Raw genomic sequence first — 17645 nt, forward strand, 5'->3', positions numbered from 1 at the left:
CTGGTCTGTTCTGGTACCATCCTGGCCCATGTTTATATTACTAGTACTTAGTGCTCAGGTATGTGTATAATTGCAGCATCAGCCTTCTTCTTGCCAGCTTCTGTGAGCAGGGCCTGCCTCTGGCTCACAGCTTAATTCTGCTTTATGTAAGCAAAGTCTTGACCATTACTTTAGTTCAGGCCTTAGGTCTCATACTGGGCCTCTAATACAAGTGTTTATGTTTCAGGGCCTTATCCTACCACACCTACCAAATTCACGGCCATGAAAAATGCGTCACGGACCATGAAATCTGGTCTTTTGTGTGCTTTTACCCTATACTATACCAATTTCATGGGGGAACCAGAGTTTCTCAAACTGGGGGTCATGACCCAAAAGGGAGTTGCAGAGGGGTCACAAGGTTATTTTAGGGGGGATCGTGGTATTGCCACCGTTACTTCTGTGCTGCCTTCAGAGCTGGGTGGTTGGAGAGCGGTGGCTGTTGGACGGGCCCCCAGCTCTGAAGGCGGTGCTCCACCTGCAGCTGCGCAAAAGTAAGGGTGACAATGCCATACCATGCCACCTTACTTCTGCACTGCTGCCTTCAGAGCTGGGTGGCCTGAGAATGGCGGTTGCTGACTGAGGGCCCAGCTCTGCAGGTAGCAGCACAGAAGTAAGGGTGGCAATACCATACCATGCTCCTGGCCAGCAGCCGCTGCTCTCTGGCCACCCCATTCTGAAGGCAGCGTCACCGCCAGCAGCAGCGCAGAAGTAAGGGTAGCAGTACCACAACCCTCCCTACAATAACCTTGTGACCCCCCCCCACTTCTTTTTAGGTTAGGACCCCTACAATTTCTTCACCGTGAAATTTCATATTTAAATAGCTGAAATCATGAAATTTCCTCTTTTTAAAATCCTATGACCAAATTGACCAAAATGGACTGTGAATTTGGTAGGGCCCTATTCATGCTGTATAAGATGTGGGTATTATTAGTAGTAGTAATTTATTATTATACACCATGCCAGAAGTTGGGTTTCTATATAATGCTAACAGACAGTGAATGCCTCAGGCAAGTGCTGCTGGTCCTGTTACAGTAGCAGGAGATCCAGATTTAGATGACCCAGTTAAACTGAAAGCCTTCTGCCCCTCTCAGGCAGCTGTTCGGCTGCAAATGAAAATCTTGGCAGTTTTCAAAGAGGGTAGAGATAACTCTTTCTTCCGCCTCACAATAAAAAAAGTTATATTCCCTCACAACTAGTTAGGATTGTAGCTAAAGGCATAACAATGGCTGGATTTTGTCCAGTCACAATGCATAACTATTGTCTGAAAAGTTCTGTAAGATACCTGTGCTAGAAAGCACTACATATGTATGTATATATGACCAAACACTGTTCTTTGTGCTCCAGTTTGTACTAAGTAGATAAATATTTAGCTTCTCTCAGATTTAACTAAATGACAGTGATGTCTGCAGAAAACAAGATCAGGTTGATCATGAGAGCTGCCAGCCATCCATGTAAATATAAAAACGGTTACTTCTGCTGAACAGTAGTATCTTTTCTTACAGGAGGTGTCTTAATACCATTTCTATAAATGTAAATTTTTGACATTAAAGTTGTTTATTCACCTCTTTTGCAGTATTTGGAGCTTCGATTTAATAAATATCTGCGTCTCTGTGGGACAATCCTCTTCATTATACAAACGGCAAGTAAACCTCAAACAGGTTCTTTGATCTTTAATAGCCTTGAGCATTATTTTAGTGTGGTGTAACTGGTAGTCACGTGTAAGTGGTTGCTAAGTTTATTGTGAAATATTAGATATTGACTTGAAAGAAAGAGACAAGGAAGTTCTTCATACTACCTAGTAATGAAGAGCATGCACTCTCCAGAACTGCTCTTTGTTCCCTGCCCAGAAGATCCTTGAGTAACCCGAGTATCTAGGGAACATTGAACTAAACACACGTTGCAATGCTAGCTGGTTGCTTGCTACTTCGCACTGGTACTTGTCCCTCCTTGTAAAGCAAGGATATAGAGATATAGAAAGCATGAGAAGAATAGTGGAACACCACTATATTTGAATACCAATGTCATCTCACCCTCAAATAATATTCACGAAGAAACTGAAGGCTAAAAGTGGGACAAGCTATTCATAAACCACAGCGAAAAATAATTCAATACATATTAGAAACATGTCCAAGAAAATATGTATTTCTCTGTGCTAAAGCTTATATCTGAAACTGTCTGGATCATTAAAAGGAAGATTTTTTAAAAATAGTATGTTACTGTTCTGCTGGTATAATTTTATTGGTCCTCTAGCCATCGGTGTGTCATTTTTTCTAAATAAAATGAAGAAGTTGAAAGATTAGATCTCGATTCTTCTTTTAATTTAGATAAAATCTGATCATGATTGTGGCAAGAACTCGTTTTGTCTGGGATGCCAGAAAGCAGATGGGAAAACATTCACTGCATATTAGAAAGCTATTTTTCTATGCTGACTCACTCAAAAAGTTTGCTGTCCCATGCCAAGCTGACAGTCAGCCAGGTACTCTATGGGTATGTCTACACTACGAAATTAGGTCGAATTTGTAGAAGTCGGTTTTTTAGAAATCGGTTTTATATATTCGAGTGTGTGTGTCCCCACAGAAAATGCTCTAAGTGCATTAAGTGCATTAACTCAGCGGAGTGCTTCCACAGTACCGAGGCTAGAGTCGACTTCCGGAGTGTTGCACTGTGGGTAGCTATCCCACAGTTCCCGCAGTCTCCGCTGCCCATTGGAATTCTGGGTTGAGATCCCAATGCCTGATGGGGCTAAAACATTGTCACGGGTGGTTCTGGGTACATATCGTCAGGCCCCCGTTCCCTCCCTCCCTCCGTGAAAGCAAGGGCAGACAATCGTTTCGTGCCTTTTTTCCTGAGTTACCTGTGCAGACGCCATACCACGGCAAGCATGGAGCCCGCTCAGGTAACCATCACCGTATGTCTCCTGGGTGCTGGCAGACGCGGTACGGCATTGCTACACAGTAGCAGCAACCCATTGCCTTGTGGCAGCAGACGGTGCAATAGGACTGGTAGCCGTCATCGTCATGTCCGAGGTGCTCCTGGCCACGTCGGCCAGGAGCGCCTGGGCAGACATGGGCGCAGGGACTAAATTTGGAGTGACTTGATCAAGTCATTCTCTTTAGTCCTGCAATCAGTCCTATTGAACCATCTTATGGTAAGCAGGCAGGCGACATGGATAGCTGGCAGTCGTATTGCATCATCTTCTGCCGGGCAGCCATGAGATGTGGATGTGGATGGCATGCAGTCCTCTGCACCGTCTGCTGCCAGCCAAAGATGTAAAAGATAGATGGAGTGGATCAAAACAAGAAATAGACCAGATTTGTTTTGTACTCATTTGCGCCCCCCCACCCCCGTCTAGGGGACTCATTCCTCTAGGTCACACTGCAGTCACTCACAGAGAAGGTGCAGCAAGGTAAATCTAGCCATGTGTCAATCAGAGGCCAGACTAACCTCCTTGTTCCAATAAGAACAATAACTTAGGTGCACCATTTCTTATTGGAACCCGCCGTGAAGTCCTGCCTGAAATACTCCTTGATGTAAAGCCACCCCCTTTGTTGATTTTAGCTCCCTGAAGCCAACCCTGTAAGCCATGTCGTCAGTCGCCCCTCCCTCCTTTTTTCTGAGCGGACGCCATACCAAGGCAAGCATGGAGGCTGCTCAGCTCACTTTGGCAATTAGGAGCACATTAAACACCACACGCATTATCCAGCAGTATATGCAGCACCAGAACCTGGCAGAGCGATACCGGGCGAGGAGGCGACGTCAGCGCGGTCACATGAGTGATCAGGACATGGACACAGATTTCTCTGAAAGCATGGGCCCTGCCTATGCATGCATCATGGTGCTAATGGGGCAGGTTCATGCTGTGGAACGCTGATTCTGGGCTCGGGAAACAAGCACAGACTGGTGGGACCGCATAGTGTTGCAGGTCTGGGACAATTCCCAGTGGCTGCGAAACTTTCGCATGCGTAAGGGCACTTTCATGGAACTTTGTGACTTGCTTTCCCCTGCCCTGAAGCACATGAATACCAAGATGAGAGCAGCCCTCACAGTTGAGAAGCGAGTGGCGATAGCCCTGTGGAAGCTTGCAATGCCAGACAGCTACCGGTCAGTTGGGAATCAATTTGGAGTGGGCAAATCTACTGTGGGGGCTGCTGTGATGCAAGTAGCCCACGCAATCAAAGAGCTGCTGATATCAAGGGTAGTGACCCTGGGAAATGTGCAGGTCATAGTGGATGGCTTTGCTGCAATGGGATTCCCTAACTGTGGTGGGGCCATAGACAGAACCCATATCCCTATCTTGGCACCGGAGCACCAAGCCTGCGAGTACATAAACCGCAAGGGGTACTTTTCAATAGTGCTGCAAGCTCTGGTGGATCACAAGGGATGTTTCACCAACATCAGCGTGGGATGGCCGGGAAAGGTACATGACGCTCGCATCTTCAGGAACTCTGGTCTGTTTCAAAAGCTGCAGGAAGGGACTTTATTCCCAGACCAGAAAATAACTGTTGGGGATGTTGAAATGCCTATAGTTATCCTTGGGGACCCAGCCTACCCCTTAATGCCATGGCTCATGAAGCCGTACACAGGCAGCCTGGACAGTAGTCAGGAGCTGTTCAACTACAGGCTGAGCAAGTGCAGAATGGTGGTAGAATGTGCATTTGGACGTTTAAAGGCGCGCTGGCGCAGTTTACTGACTCGCTTAGACCTCAGCGAAACCAATATTCCCACTGTTATTACTGCTTGCTGTGTGCTCCACAATATCTGTGAGAGTAAGGGGGAGATGTTTATGGCGGGGTGGGAGGTTGAGGCAAATCGCCTGGCTGCTGGTTACATGCAGCCAGACACCAGGGCGGTTAGAAGAGCACAGGAGGGTGCGGTACGCATCAGAGAAGCTTTGAAAACCAGTTTCATGACTGGCCAGGCTACAGTGTGAAAGTTCTGTTTGTTTCTCCTTGATGAAACCCCCCGCCCCTTGGTTCACTCTACTTCCCTGTAAGATTTTGCTGATGAGCTCTGCATGGTCACCTGCAGCTTGCCACGCTGGCCAAACAGGAAATGAGATTCAAAAGTTCGCAGTTCTTTTCCTGTCTACCTGGCCAGTGCATCTGAGTTGAGAGTGCTGTCCAGAGCAGTCACAATGGAGCACTCTGGGATAGCTCCCGGAGGCCAATACCGTCAAATTGTGTCCACAGTACCCCAAATTCGACCCGGCAAGGCCGATTTAAGCGCTAATTCACTTGTCAGGGGTGGAATAAGGAAATCGATTTTAAGAGCCCTTTAAGTCGAAATAAAGGGCTTCATCTTGTGGACAGGTGCAGGTTTACATCGATTTAACGCTGCTAAATTCGACCTAAAATCCTAGTGTAGACCAGGGCTATAATTTGTGAATCATAGAATCATAGAATCATAGAATCATAGAATATCAGGGTTGGAAGGGACCCCAGAAGGTCATCTAGTCCAACCCCCTGCTCAAAGCAGGACCAAGTCCCAGTTAAATCATCCCAGCCAGGGCTTTGTCAAGCCTGACCTTAAAAACCTCTAAGGAAGGAGATTCTACCACCTCCCTAGGTAACGCATTCCAGTGTTTCACCACCCTCTTAGTGAAAAAGTTTTTCCTAATATCCAATCTAAACCTCCCCCATTGCAACTTGAGACCATTACTCCTCGTTCTGTCATCTGCTACCATTGAGAACAGTCTAGAGCCATCCTCTTTGGAACCCCCTTTCAGGTAGTTGAAAGCAGCTATCAAATCCCCCCTCATTCTTCTCTTCTGCAGACTAAACAATCCCAGCTCCCTCAGCCTCTCCTCATAAGTCATGTGCTCTAGACCCCTAATCATTTTTGTTGCCCTTCGCTGGACTCTTTCCAATTTATCCACATCCTTCTTGTAGTGTGGGGCCCAAAACTGGACACAGTACTCCAGATGAGGCCTCACCAGTGTCGAATAGAGGGGAACGATCACGTCCCTCGATCTGCTCGCTATGCCCCTACTTATACATCCCAAAATGCCATTGGCCTTCTTGGCAACAAGGGCACACTGCTGACTCATATCCAGCTTCTCGTCCACTGTCACCCCTAGGTCCTTTTCCGCAGAACTGCTGCCTAGCCATTCGGTCCCTAGTCTGTAGCGGTGCATTGGATTCTTCCATCCTAAGTGCAGGACCCTGCACTTATCCTTATTGAACCTCATCAGATTTCTTTTGGCCCAATCCTCCAATTTGTCTAGGTCCTTCTGTATCCTATCCCTCCCCTCCAGCGTATCTACCACTCCTCCCAGTTTAGTATCATCCGCAAATTTGCTCAGAGTGCAATCCACACCATCCTCCAGATCATTTATGAAGATATTGAACAAAACGGGCCCCAGGACCGACCCCTGGGGCACTCCACTTGACACCGGCTGCCAACTAGACATGGAGCCATTGATCACTACCCGTTGTGCCCGACAATCTAGCCAGCTTTCTACCCACCTTATAGTGCATTCATCCAGCCCATACGTCCTTAACTTGCTGACAAGAATGCTGTGGGAGACCGTGTCAAAAGCTTTGCTAAAGTCAAGAAACAATACATCCACTGCTTTCCCTTCATCCACAGAACCAGTAATCTCATCATAAAAGGCGATTAGATTAGTCAGGCATGACCTTCCCTTGGTGAATCCATGCTGACTGTTCCTGATCACTTTCCTCTCCTCTAAGTGCTTCAGGATTGATTCTTTGAGGACCTGAGAAGGCTACAAGTTAGGTGTAGCTTGTTCAGAAAACAGGTATAAGTGACAAAACAGTGCAGCTTGCACTGATATGGCTTTCATTGTGGAGGTAGATCCTGAACTGTGGGGGGGATACACTCAGCACACCTCAGGAGGAGCGTGGAGGGGATAGGTGGCTTTATGCCACCTTTGCATTTCCCCAGTCTGGGAGTGAATCTGGCTCTTAACATAATTTAGAGCAGCCTATATGTTAAACATAGATGCCCACAGTTTCACGGGGCCATTCTGGCACCTGAAGATTGCCGGAGTGTAGGGATACCCTGACCAGTCCCCCTTTCACCAGGGGAAGGGGGCATTGGTGGAGGTGACAGTGGAAAGGGAATGGCATAGGAGTTGCTATGGCAGCCCTATGGTCACCAGAGGATTCCTCAACATAGGGGGAATCCTCTGCCACCCTGTCTTAGCTGAATTTATGGCTTCTTTGTGCTACGGAACAGTGTGGAGCAGCCTTAACTGGGCCAAAGATCTGGCCCAAAGTACGCAAAACAGTCGTAAATGGCACCAGTTTGGAATTCTGTGGGGAAATTCAGCTGATGGTTTAACAAGGTGCTGTCCTCACCGAGGTCAATACGAATATTATCGGTGTAAACCATTGAAGGCTGGATATATGATGGTACAAGTTAAAGGAGCCGGGGAGTGACTTTATTTTCCTCTCTTGTTAGTTGCTTGTTGTGTTACATGCCAAGAGGACTGTAGAAGGGAATGTATGTTATATGTGTAAGTTTGCACACTTGTTGAATTCCAAGTAACTGCAGGTTATGATACTTTACCACTTACACATGAGCCGGAGTCTGATCTCACACCAGTGTAAATCAGGAGGAACTGTGCTGAAGTCAGTGGATTTAAATCCCATAAAGTAGGTATAAGTGAATGCAGAATCAACTCCTCAATGTGTAACTTACCCCCACTACTGATGTTGTTGTTGAATTTGGTCCGGAGACTTCCATGGAAATTGCACCTGTTTACTCCAAGCTACATCTCTGTGTTTGGCCTTGTGGAATTACACCAAGATGAAAGCTGAAGGTTTTTTGTTGTTTTTTTTTAAACTTCCTTCCTCTGAAGCACCGGGGTGACTACTGCTGCAGATGAGACATTGGATGGGGATGGCTAGGGCTCTGAGGTGGCACCAAGTGTTCTCCCTCTCAGGTGCTTGGCTGGCTGGTTCTTGCTCACATGCTCAGGGTATAATTGATTGCCATATGTGGGGTTGAGAAGGAATTTTTCCGCAGGTCAGATTGGCAGTGACCTTTTTGTTTGTTTTGTTTTTGTTTTGCCTTCCTCTGCAGCACATGGGTACAGGTCACTTGTCAGGATTATCTGGGTAGATCTAACTTAATCATTTCCCTGCCATTATGGGGGCCTCAGTCACTGGTGCACCTGGGTCCTTCCTATTCTCTGCTTGTGCCACATCACAGTCTACTCTCCTGTGGACTGTAATACCTTGGTCTAATCTCCGTGCTCGGGTTTAGTGTGCAGGTTCTGGGTAGAGTTGGTGGCCTGTGATATACAGGAGGTCATACTAGGTGATCTAGTGGTTCTTGTGATCTTAAACTCCATGACTCTAAGACCAAGGCTGAATTTAACCCAACAGTTAAAAAGCAAACTGGATTTAAAAATAAATAAATCAAACTACTATAGGCGGTATCAGTACTGGGTGTCCCATTATGATAATAATCATAAGGGAAAAGATTGGTTTGTCTTTAACTCTTTCCGGTGAGGGATGGAAAATCAGACCAGTTCACAACCCTGTATGTGCATGTCACCCTCCAATGTTGGCAGCCTATAAACCCTAATGACTACACCAGAATGACTATTTAATGGCATAGCTCTAGTCCTGGGTAATCGGAGTTATGTTTGCATATTGAGTGCCATTAACATCGCAAGAGATTTCTTGGCAAAGTACTTGCCAGCCTCAGCATTTTTTCCTCTTTCCACAGGTTTCTGCAGTATGGCATTTGTATGTGATTACTGCACTTTTTTAAACAATACGCTACTTTGTAGAAAAGCCAGGAAAAGTTGAAGAGGGCCTGGGTATTTAAGAGCCATTGTAGTGTTCATTTTAGGTACAGTGTACCATGAAGAATGCAATACTAGGTAGCCTCTGACTTTTCCCTTATAAATGATAGGAATTCTTACTTAATACTGCACAGTACTGGTGATATAGACTCTATGTCTACCTATAGATACATTTACCTATGTATACTATAGGTAAATTAGTTTAAGTAGGTATAGAACAAGTTCCTTTTAATTTGATTTAGTATTTCTTTTATCCTCCTTAGATTTTATACACTGGAATTGTTATTTATGCTCCAGCTCTGGCACTGAACCAAGGTAAAAGGAAAATATGCTAATTATTTTACATTTTACAAGGTAGTTTGTTTTATTTAATTATTTTTTTGCAATATGTAAGCGGGGGAATAGTCCCGCTATTGTGGGGAACTTTCCTGGCTTCTGCACTACCTTGGTGAAGTGGGCTAGCTAAAGGATCTGAGTCCTCACTCCCACTTCCTTTACCCAGTGGCCTCCCTGCCCTTGAGGACTCCCCTTCCACTCTCCTGTCTGGCAGAGTCCTTGTAACCCCAACAAGGCTGGACCCAGGATTCCTGGGGGGGCTTGACCCCCAACCCTGCTGTGGTCACCTAGGACAGGGGCTAGGGTGTCCCCACTCCGGGGTACTCTCTCTGCACTGGCCACTTCTCTGACCCACTGATTATTACATACAATTTGAAGCAAATGCAAGTTATTTAATCAACAATTAATTTTAAAAAGAATAAGGAAAAATGGGAAAGGTTACACATCAACCCACTCTGTGGCAGGGAACATCACAAACAGTGTCTCTGGAATGTCCGGGCAGTTCACAGTCTGTCCTTGTGAGTCCCAGGCCTCCTTCTCAGGCCCTGGCTGTGCTGCAGGGATGCTGTGGGTTGGACGCTCGCTCCGGTGGTGGCCACACGCTCTCAGATTGTAGGGGGCAGGGCCATTCTTCCTAGCATTGCCCCCGCACTGTCGGGGTTACCGGTCCCCCTCCGAGTCTGGCCTGCAGAACCTCCTGGCTGAGGCATCTCCCTGTGCTGGGCCCACTGCCCAGGGTCCCCCCTCGCTCTCCCCAGCTGCTCACAGCACCCAGCTCCAGACTGCTCCAGACCCAGCTCCAGCTCCAACTCCACTCTGTCTTAGCTCCAGCGCCACTCTGCCTCAGCATGGCTGCTGCTCTGCCTCCAGCTCCCTGGGCTGCTTCTCTGGCCCCTCTGGCTCTGGTTGCTGCAGCTCTGCTCCCAGGACAGGTCTGCTCTGCAGGCTGCTTCTGTGACTCTGCTCCCAGCACTGACGTGCTTCCTGGGCTGCTTTTCTGGCCCTCTGGCTCTGATTGCTGCAGCTCTGCTCCCAGGGCAAGTCTGCTCTCTCTGGGCTGTGCCTCTGGCTTTGGGGCTGCAGCTCTGCTCCCAGGACAGGGTCTGCTCTCTCTGGGCTGCTGTTCTGGTCCCTCTGGATCTGGCACAACTCTGCTCCGCAGCTTAGCTTGGGCCCCTGCTTTCTCCTTAGCTCCGCCCCACTCTGTCTGACCCAGGCAATTCCAGCTCACACGAAGGACGGGACCTCCCTGGCCTCCTGACTCCCTGATTAGCCTGCCCGCCCTGTCATTCAGGCTGACCTGGAGCATTGGCCTCTCCCCGTTGTTCCTGGGGGCTGTCAGTCTCAGGGTCCTGATTCCCCATCGACCCTTCCCCTTTGAGTACTGGGAGCTAGCACCTAAAACACCCCCACTGACTGTTAGTAAGGGGGCAAGAGTCCCCTTACAAATACATAAAACTATTAGGTTTTTAAGACAGACATCAACATAAGTAACTATGGGCCCAATTAAGATGTCTTCCTAAGCTCCTGTTGACTTTTTGCCTAAATGAAGACTTGAGCATTGGTCCAGTAGTTGTGACAGATTTTATAAGAGATTGAAGACTTGAGGACAAATTCAACTCTCAGTTACCCTGACTTGAATGGGACTCCTTTACTGTCTATCTGCACAAATCCCTTTGTGTTGAAGTCAATGAGATAACTCATGGGCTTAAAAGGTTAGGATATAGTTTTAGTTGTTAAAATTTTAATTAAAGGGAAATTAGTCCTTAGATCAGTGGTGGGCAACCTGTGGCTTGTGGGCCACATGTGGTCAGTCAGGGTAATCCGCTCGTGGGCCGCCAGACATTTTGTTTACATTTGCACAGCTGCCCACAGCTCCCAGTGGCCGCGGTCACTGTTCCCGGCCAATGGGAGCGACAGGAAATGGTGCGGGCCACAGGGAAGTGTTGGCTGCTGTTTCCTGCAGCTCCAATTGGCCAGGAATGGCAAACCATGGCCACTGGGCGCTGCGGACGGCTGTGCAAATGTAAACAAATTGTCTGGCGGCCCACCAGAGGATTACCCTGATGGGCCACAGGTTGCCCACATCTGCCTTAGATGCAAAAATATTTCTAATTGCTCAGCAGTTTGCAAAGTCTATCACAACTATTGTTATGAGTTGGTTATATTCTTAGTCCGTCAAAGTCCCTTGGTTTTAGTGCACAAATCATGTGAGTGCTATTGTTATTATTTTCTACTTTTCATTTTAAAATGGTTCTAATCTTTTTTTTCCAGGCAATCAGACCAACCTACAAATGTGGTTGAATGTTAAAGGATTTACTTTTTTTCAAAAACAGTCTTTGCAATTGTACATTTTCCCTCTTTTTCAGTCACAGGATTTGACTTGTGGGGTGCAGTGGTCACAACTGGAGTAGTCTGTACCTTCTATTGCACACTGGTATGTTGACAGTTCATTTTAAAGAACCTCCCCCTTCTTTTAACTGCTTAGTTAAAATATAGAACAACCTTCCATTGTAACGTAGTGTACAATTATTGAGTTTAAACTTGAATAAAGACAGAGGGCCTGGTCATCCTCTCCCCTGCTCCAAACTGCATATGGAAGACACCTGTGCATCTGCCCACTCCCACATGGAAAGGGCTGTGGTCTTCTCTGTAGCACTGTTCTCTACTCTCCTGGGTAGAGACTGGCCAGACTGGGAGCAGGAGTGGGTGGGGCTCAGAAAAACAGATCACCTCACCCTGCCCTTCCCATGGGATTTTCCGCAGGTGGGGTGAGCTGGCCCATAAATTTGAATTTGCGAAATTTATAATTGCATCTTAATTTCATGCTCCTACTATACATTGAATGTGCTGTTCCTCACACAGGGTGGTCTAAAGGCAGTAGTCTGGACAGATGTTTTCCAGGTTGGAATCATGGTAGCTGGATTTTCATCTGTGATTATACGTGCTGTGGTGGTTCAAGAGGGAATCGGACGCATTCTAAATGATTCTTACCATGGGGGAAGATTAAACTTCTGGGAGTAAGTTTGTAAATACTTAGGCTAAAACATGACCAGCTTAAACAATCTTAAAAGTGTTAAACTGCGTCCACACGGGTTTTCAATTGAATTAACTTCATTGGGGCAGAGGGAGAAGCACCATTTTTGTCCATATTCTGAGTCTGTTATTTTTTTCTCCCATTTAGCTTTAATCCCAACCCCTTGCAAAGACATACCTTCTGGACAATTCTCATAGGTGGGACCTTCACCTGGACTGGCATATACGGGGTCAACCAATCTCAAGTTCAGAGATACATTGCCTGCAAAACCAGGTTCCAAGCAAAATTGTAAGCCTGTGTGCGGTAAATGTAATTCTTCAGTGCCTGTCTTTAGCTACTATCTGTTCTTCATAAAGGGAGATTTTTAAATGAATGCTTTAAATTTATATACAACCTGTTCATGAAAGGTAGTAACGACCTGTACTTTCTGCTTTGTGAACAAGGACGAAAGCAAATTGGAAGAATAAATGCCAGGATTGATAAGTTATGGCAACATTCAGTTTTGTGCCAGACTGTTTTATGATGCTGGTGTGCATGCACACAAAAGCTGTATTAAGTTCATTTGCAACCTAGAGACCAAATTGTATAGGTGTTATTTGTGCAAAGCTTCTAATAACACCAGATCTTGGCTTGGTACTATATTAAACCTAAATCAGTGAATGGGAGTTGTACCAGAATAAATATTAAAGGATTCCGTCATAAAGCTACTGAAATTGATTGCCCAATGATAAAATTGCTGAAGAATCACGTTCTTTGTTTTCAGAACAGTTAGTGACCTGACATAAGAACATAAGAATGGCCATACTGGGTCAGACCAAGGGTCCATCCAGCCCAGTATCCTGTCTACTGACAGTGGCCAATGCCAGGTGCCCCAGAGGGAATGAACCTAACAGGTAATGATCAAGTGATCTCTCTCCTGAAGCTGTAAGCAGCTGGAGACTGGTGATCAGTAAGCTTTCTGTATAGATTTACTTATGTGAGAAATGTATGAAAAATAAAAATGCCTTCCCCACAATACAATGCCATAAGGTATAGGAAGGGACAGTATTTTGGAGGTTTAATATTTTTAAAATGTGGGCAAAATAATTAAAACAATTTTTTTCCCCTCCAGGTGAAAGCTATGTTTTTAGAATTAAAATGTTGAAGGTTAAAGCAGTAAGAAAAACTAGTGTTGTAGGCAATCAGATTTATAACAGGAATGAGTTGATATGCATCATCATTGTATCTCCAATGCCTCTTCCTTGGTCATGCTGCTTTGTTCAGAATGTCAGCCTTTACACAGACAGAAGGCACATCTCACTTCAACAGTGGATTGCTCATGTATGGGAAAGAGCTTCATGTGTCATGCTTGTATTGCATGTCATTGATGTTGACTCTTCCAAGCATCCCTATCTGAAGCTATATTACTTGGTTGCACCCTGCCCACCCTCTGTGCAACGGGATCTTTTAAAGGCATCCTGGAAGCAGTTCAGTTGTGACCAGAGGAGTCTGGCACCATTGGAGTCACGTGGCCAGAGTGGCTGTGAAGATACAGTGGTTCCATGTGGACGGCCTTATCTTCCCAGGAATCTGTGCGTGAGCCCTGAAGCCTTTCCATTTTAATGGGAGAGCCCTGCTCTTATTGGGGAGCACTTCTGGAAATCTCTGCAAGGAAAACCTCATGGAGAACTCTTTATTTAGCCCCCTTCTGCCAGCTTTCCTACAGGCAAGGGTAATTGAGTTTACATCTGCTAGTCACCCTATCTGTGCCTGAGAATATGATCATTTCCTGAGGCATGGATAATTTTCAGCATAAACACTGCATCTCCACAGAGGTGTAAACACTGGCGATACAGCAGCTGCCTAGTTTCTTTTGCAAGAGCCTTAAAACCCTCACAACAAGATTCACTCTTGCCCTGCTCTTTGTGTAGTCATTTACACCAGTGCACAGTAGATGTGAAACGCTACCACATCAGAATGGTAGCAATTTACACTCACATTACACTGATGTAAAGGATTTACAAGGTGCAGTACAATGATGAACTGGGCGCACAGTGCGAATGATTTCACAAGTTCCATTCCATGCCTTCTGGTAACGCATGAAACCATGGGATGAGAAAAGTATCTCAGGATTCTTGGCTGTCTCAGATAGGATCTCACCCCACCCAAATATGCACCTGTACTTTTGTGACTAGAAAGCACAACCAAGCAACTCAGATTCTTGTATTTGAACAATGATGTATTCCCTTGAAAGAAGTACAGGTGTTTAAAGTGGAAGAATTGTAAAATTCAGATAAATGCAGGTGTGATATTGACTCATCAGCCTACTAGTTTATTACCTCTTATTTTTCCCCTTACCAATCCCTGGCTTCAAATAACTCTTCAAAGGCACCACACGATGGGTTTGAATGTTGAAATCTTAAATTCTTATTAAAAAGCAAGACTTGCATAGTCTTCCCAGACACAATGCCAGCTTTGCAGAAGAGTATTCCACCCAGTATTACTCATTCAGAATTAGTGGGAGCAACTCATTTCTTAAGTCATAGAGTGTCACTCTGAACTAGGATTAAAGTCAGGACAAGATCAAACAAACATTGATTGTCATTTGACATCCAGCCGCCAACATGGTTTAAAAACAAGATTTGAAAATGCAGTGAGTAATCGGGGCATGGTCATACTTTTATGCCTTTAATTATTCAATTGATAGCAATTTTGTTTTATTTTTAACTATAGTGACCTAGGCTAAAACATGCTACTTAAAGCCTTGTCTACCTGTGAGAGTTGTACTAATTTAACAGAATTCTTCTGCATGTCCATCTTCAATCAGTCTAAGAGTGCCTTATTTCAGTTTAGCTTATATTGGTAAGGAATCAGGTTATGGTAAATTGATATAAGACACACTCAACCCTATATGAGAGGGTCCATGATACAGGGTTGGAACATTTTAGCTAAATTAGTCTAGAAACAAATTTAGCTAAAGCTTTGCAATTTTCATGCATAGACAAGGCCCAAGTGTGACCACTGGCAGTGGGGTCACCCAATCAGCTTTAACATGCCCAGGTTTTGTTATCAGACACTTGATTTAAGTCAGGTTGTCTCTTGTGCTGATGAGCTTTACGAAGTACACCAGGCTGCAGGCTCAGTTATATTACACCAGTGCACCCAATAACATACATTTCCATCCCCATTAAGATCTTCAAGAGCAGAGCTACTCTCCTGCACACATCCCAATGAACCTTCTAAAGTAACCCGGGGTTGGTGCACTTTCGCAGGCACTGGAAGCACTGAATGGCCTCCTAAGCACCCTCGATGCTGATACACTTGCTTAGATACTGGAGGTACCAATGCAGCTCTGATTGCTTGGCACAGCGGCAGGGCCTCAATGGCAATCAATGGACATCAGGCAACGAAATGGCTGCTGGTTAGAATACAATTAATCTTATAGAAGTACAGGGAAAGAACCACATTGTTGAAGAACATACCGCATTGTGGGTTGCAGTAGGGCACCGAAGATGAGCCAGAGGGTAATTAACTTTATGAAACTAGGACCCGTCTAGAGCTAGAAGTACCTAGACACCTCCAGTAATCTGCAGGAGCTCCATTTCTGTAGAGAAGGAAGCCAAAGTGGACAAGAAGACTGAACATTTTGAATAGCCAATATTGAATGAAGACCTAGGGTAGCAGAGGTTGTATTAATGTTTGAAGCTGGAGCCTTTTTGGGCTAGTGCTGTCAGGAGATGGAGTCAGTTTACTACATCAGTCTGCAAGATTACCTAGGCACTAAGAAGGAAAGCTCACAGACTGTGGGTAGTCCATTTCCTCCTAGAAGCAATAGCTTTGAGGGACTCCATGCCAAGTCAGCAGGAGAAGGGCATGCACCATGGCAGCCTTCCAAGGTGTGCTGACTTTGTTAGGGGACATTTACAAAGTTCTTCCCCATTGCTTCCGCTTGGGGCCCTGGCACTGTTTAAGAACAGTAGAGCCGTATAGTGCAAGACACCAGAGGCACAGGAACGCCGATGCTAAATAAGGGGAGCCCATACATCTCACTAAGACTGGATCTAGGGCAACCACCCCTGAAACTCCCTCTGAGGTTTGAACACACTGGGGAATGGGTTGCTCCCTTCCTGTGGTCTGCAATGAAGAAATACAGTGAGACATGAAGAATAACCACAGAGGTCACATGATCTCATGATTAGATTTCATTACAGGATGGACCTCTGCTATTGGCTATACAATATCAAAATTAGAATAGGGGTTTTATATTTAATAACTGTCATCTTAGGTGATCAGGTATTTGGAGCCATATTGTGAACCCATTGCTAGTGCCAGTTACACTCATAAGCAATCCCATGGACTTCCACGTCACTGCTTGTGTGACTAACTGTTCACTAGGTTGGGAAGGGGCTCACAGTGTGGCTCCTAGTCTATGAGTTACTCTCTGGCTTGTCATGTTTTTCAACAGTTCTGTGTGTTGCTGGGAGTTAGTGGCTTTGCACTGCTTTAGTAGCCAGACAGACCACAGTCTGTAACTGGACTAAGAAGTGTTCAGTTAACAATGTTTCTCTTTTTTTTTGGCTGCCAATGAGGAAGTGAATACAGGTACAGTAGGACATGTGCATCTTTAGCAACATTACAGTACAGTGCTGTACAGTGCTATGGCTAACTCTTTAACGTTGTTGTTTCCTTTCATGTTTGTGCAGATCTCTCTATATCAACCTTTTGGGACTCTGGGCGATACTTGTCTGTGCAGTGTTTTGTGGACTAGCAATGTACTCCATATACCACGATTGTGACCCATGGACAGCAAAGCGCGTGTCAGCACCAGACCAGGTTTAACACTAAACATCTCAGTGGTTTAATAGTTGGGGATGAATTAGGATTGCTGCCCTTAGGGGCTGTTCCCAAGGTATGAGGCTGAGCCCACACATCTCCAGTGTCGTGGGTGCTCTTAGACTCATAGACATTAAGGTCAGAAGGGATCATTATGATCATCTAGTCTGACCTCCTGCACAATGCAGGCCACAGAATCTCACCCATCCACTCCTGCAATAAACCTCTCACCTATGTCTGAGCTATTGAAGTCCTCAAATCATGGTTTAAAGACTTCAAGGTGCAGAGAATCCTCCAGCAAGTGACCCGTGACCCATGCTACAGAGGAAGGCGAAAAACCCCCAGGGCCTCTTCCAATCTGCCCTGGAGGAAAATTCCTTCCCAACCCCAAATATGGCGATCAGCTGAAACCCTGAGCATGTGGGCAAGATTCACCAGCCAGATACCCAGGAAAGAATTCTCTGTAGTAACTCAGATCCCACCCTATCTAACATCCCATCACAGGCCATTGGGACTATTTACCATGAATAGTTAAAGATCAATTAATTGCCAAAATCATGTTATCCCATTATACCATCTCTTTCATAAACTTATCGAGTTTAGTCTTGAAGCCAGATAAGTCTTTTGCCCCCACTGCTTCCCTTG

General features: G+C 45.6%; 1 protein-coding gene across 1 annotated transcript in view; it reads left to right on the forward strand.

Moving 5' to 3' along the window:
• The window catches only part of SLC5A8 (solute carrier family 5 member 8), a 45414-nt gene that overhangs the window by 6043 nt on the left and 21726 nt on the right, over positions 1-17645 (forward strand). Inside the window, exons 2-7 of the mRNA XM_037884234.2 lie at positions 1613-1678; positions 9079-9130; positions 11521-11588; positions 12017-12171; positions 12336-12476; positions 16871-17000. Coding sequence (XP_037740162.1) covers positions 1613-1678; positions 9079-9130; positions 11521-11588; positions 12017-12171; positions 12336-12476; positions 16871-17000 — 612 coding nt within the window. The remainder of the gene's footprint in view (positions 1-1612; positions 1679-9078; positions 9131-11520; positions 11589-12016; positions 12172-12335; positions 12477-16870; positions 17001-17645) is intronic.

Source organism: Chelonia mydas, chromosome 1 (genome assembly GCF_015237465.2).
Source record: "Chelonia mydas isolate rCheMyd1 chromosome 1, rCheMyd1.pri.v2, whole genome shotgun sequence".
NCBI lineage: Eukaryota > Metazoa > Chordata > Testudines > Cheloniidae > Chelonia > Chelonia mydas.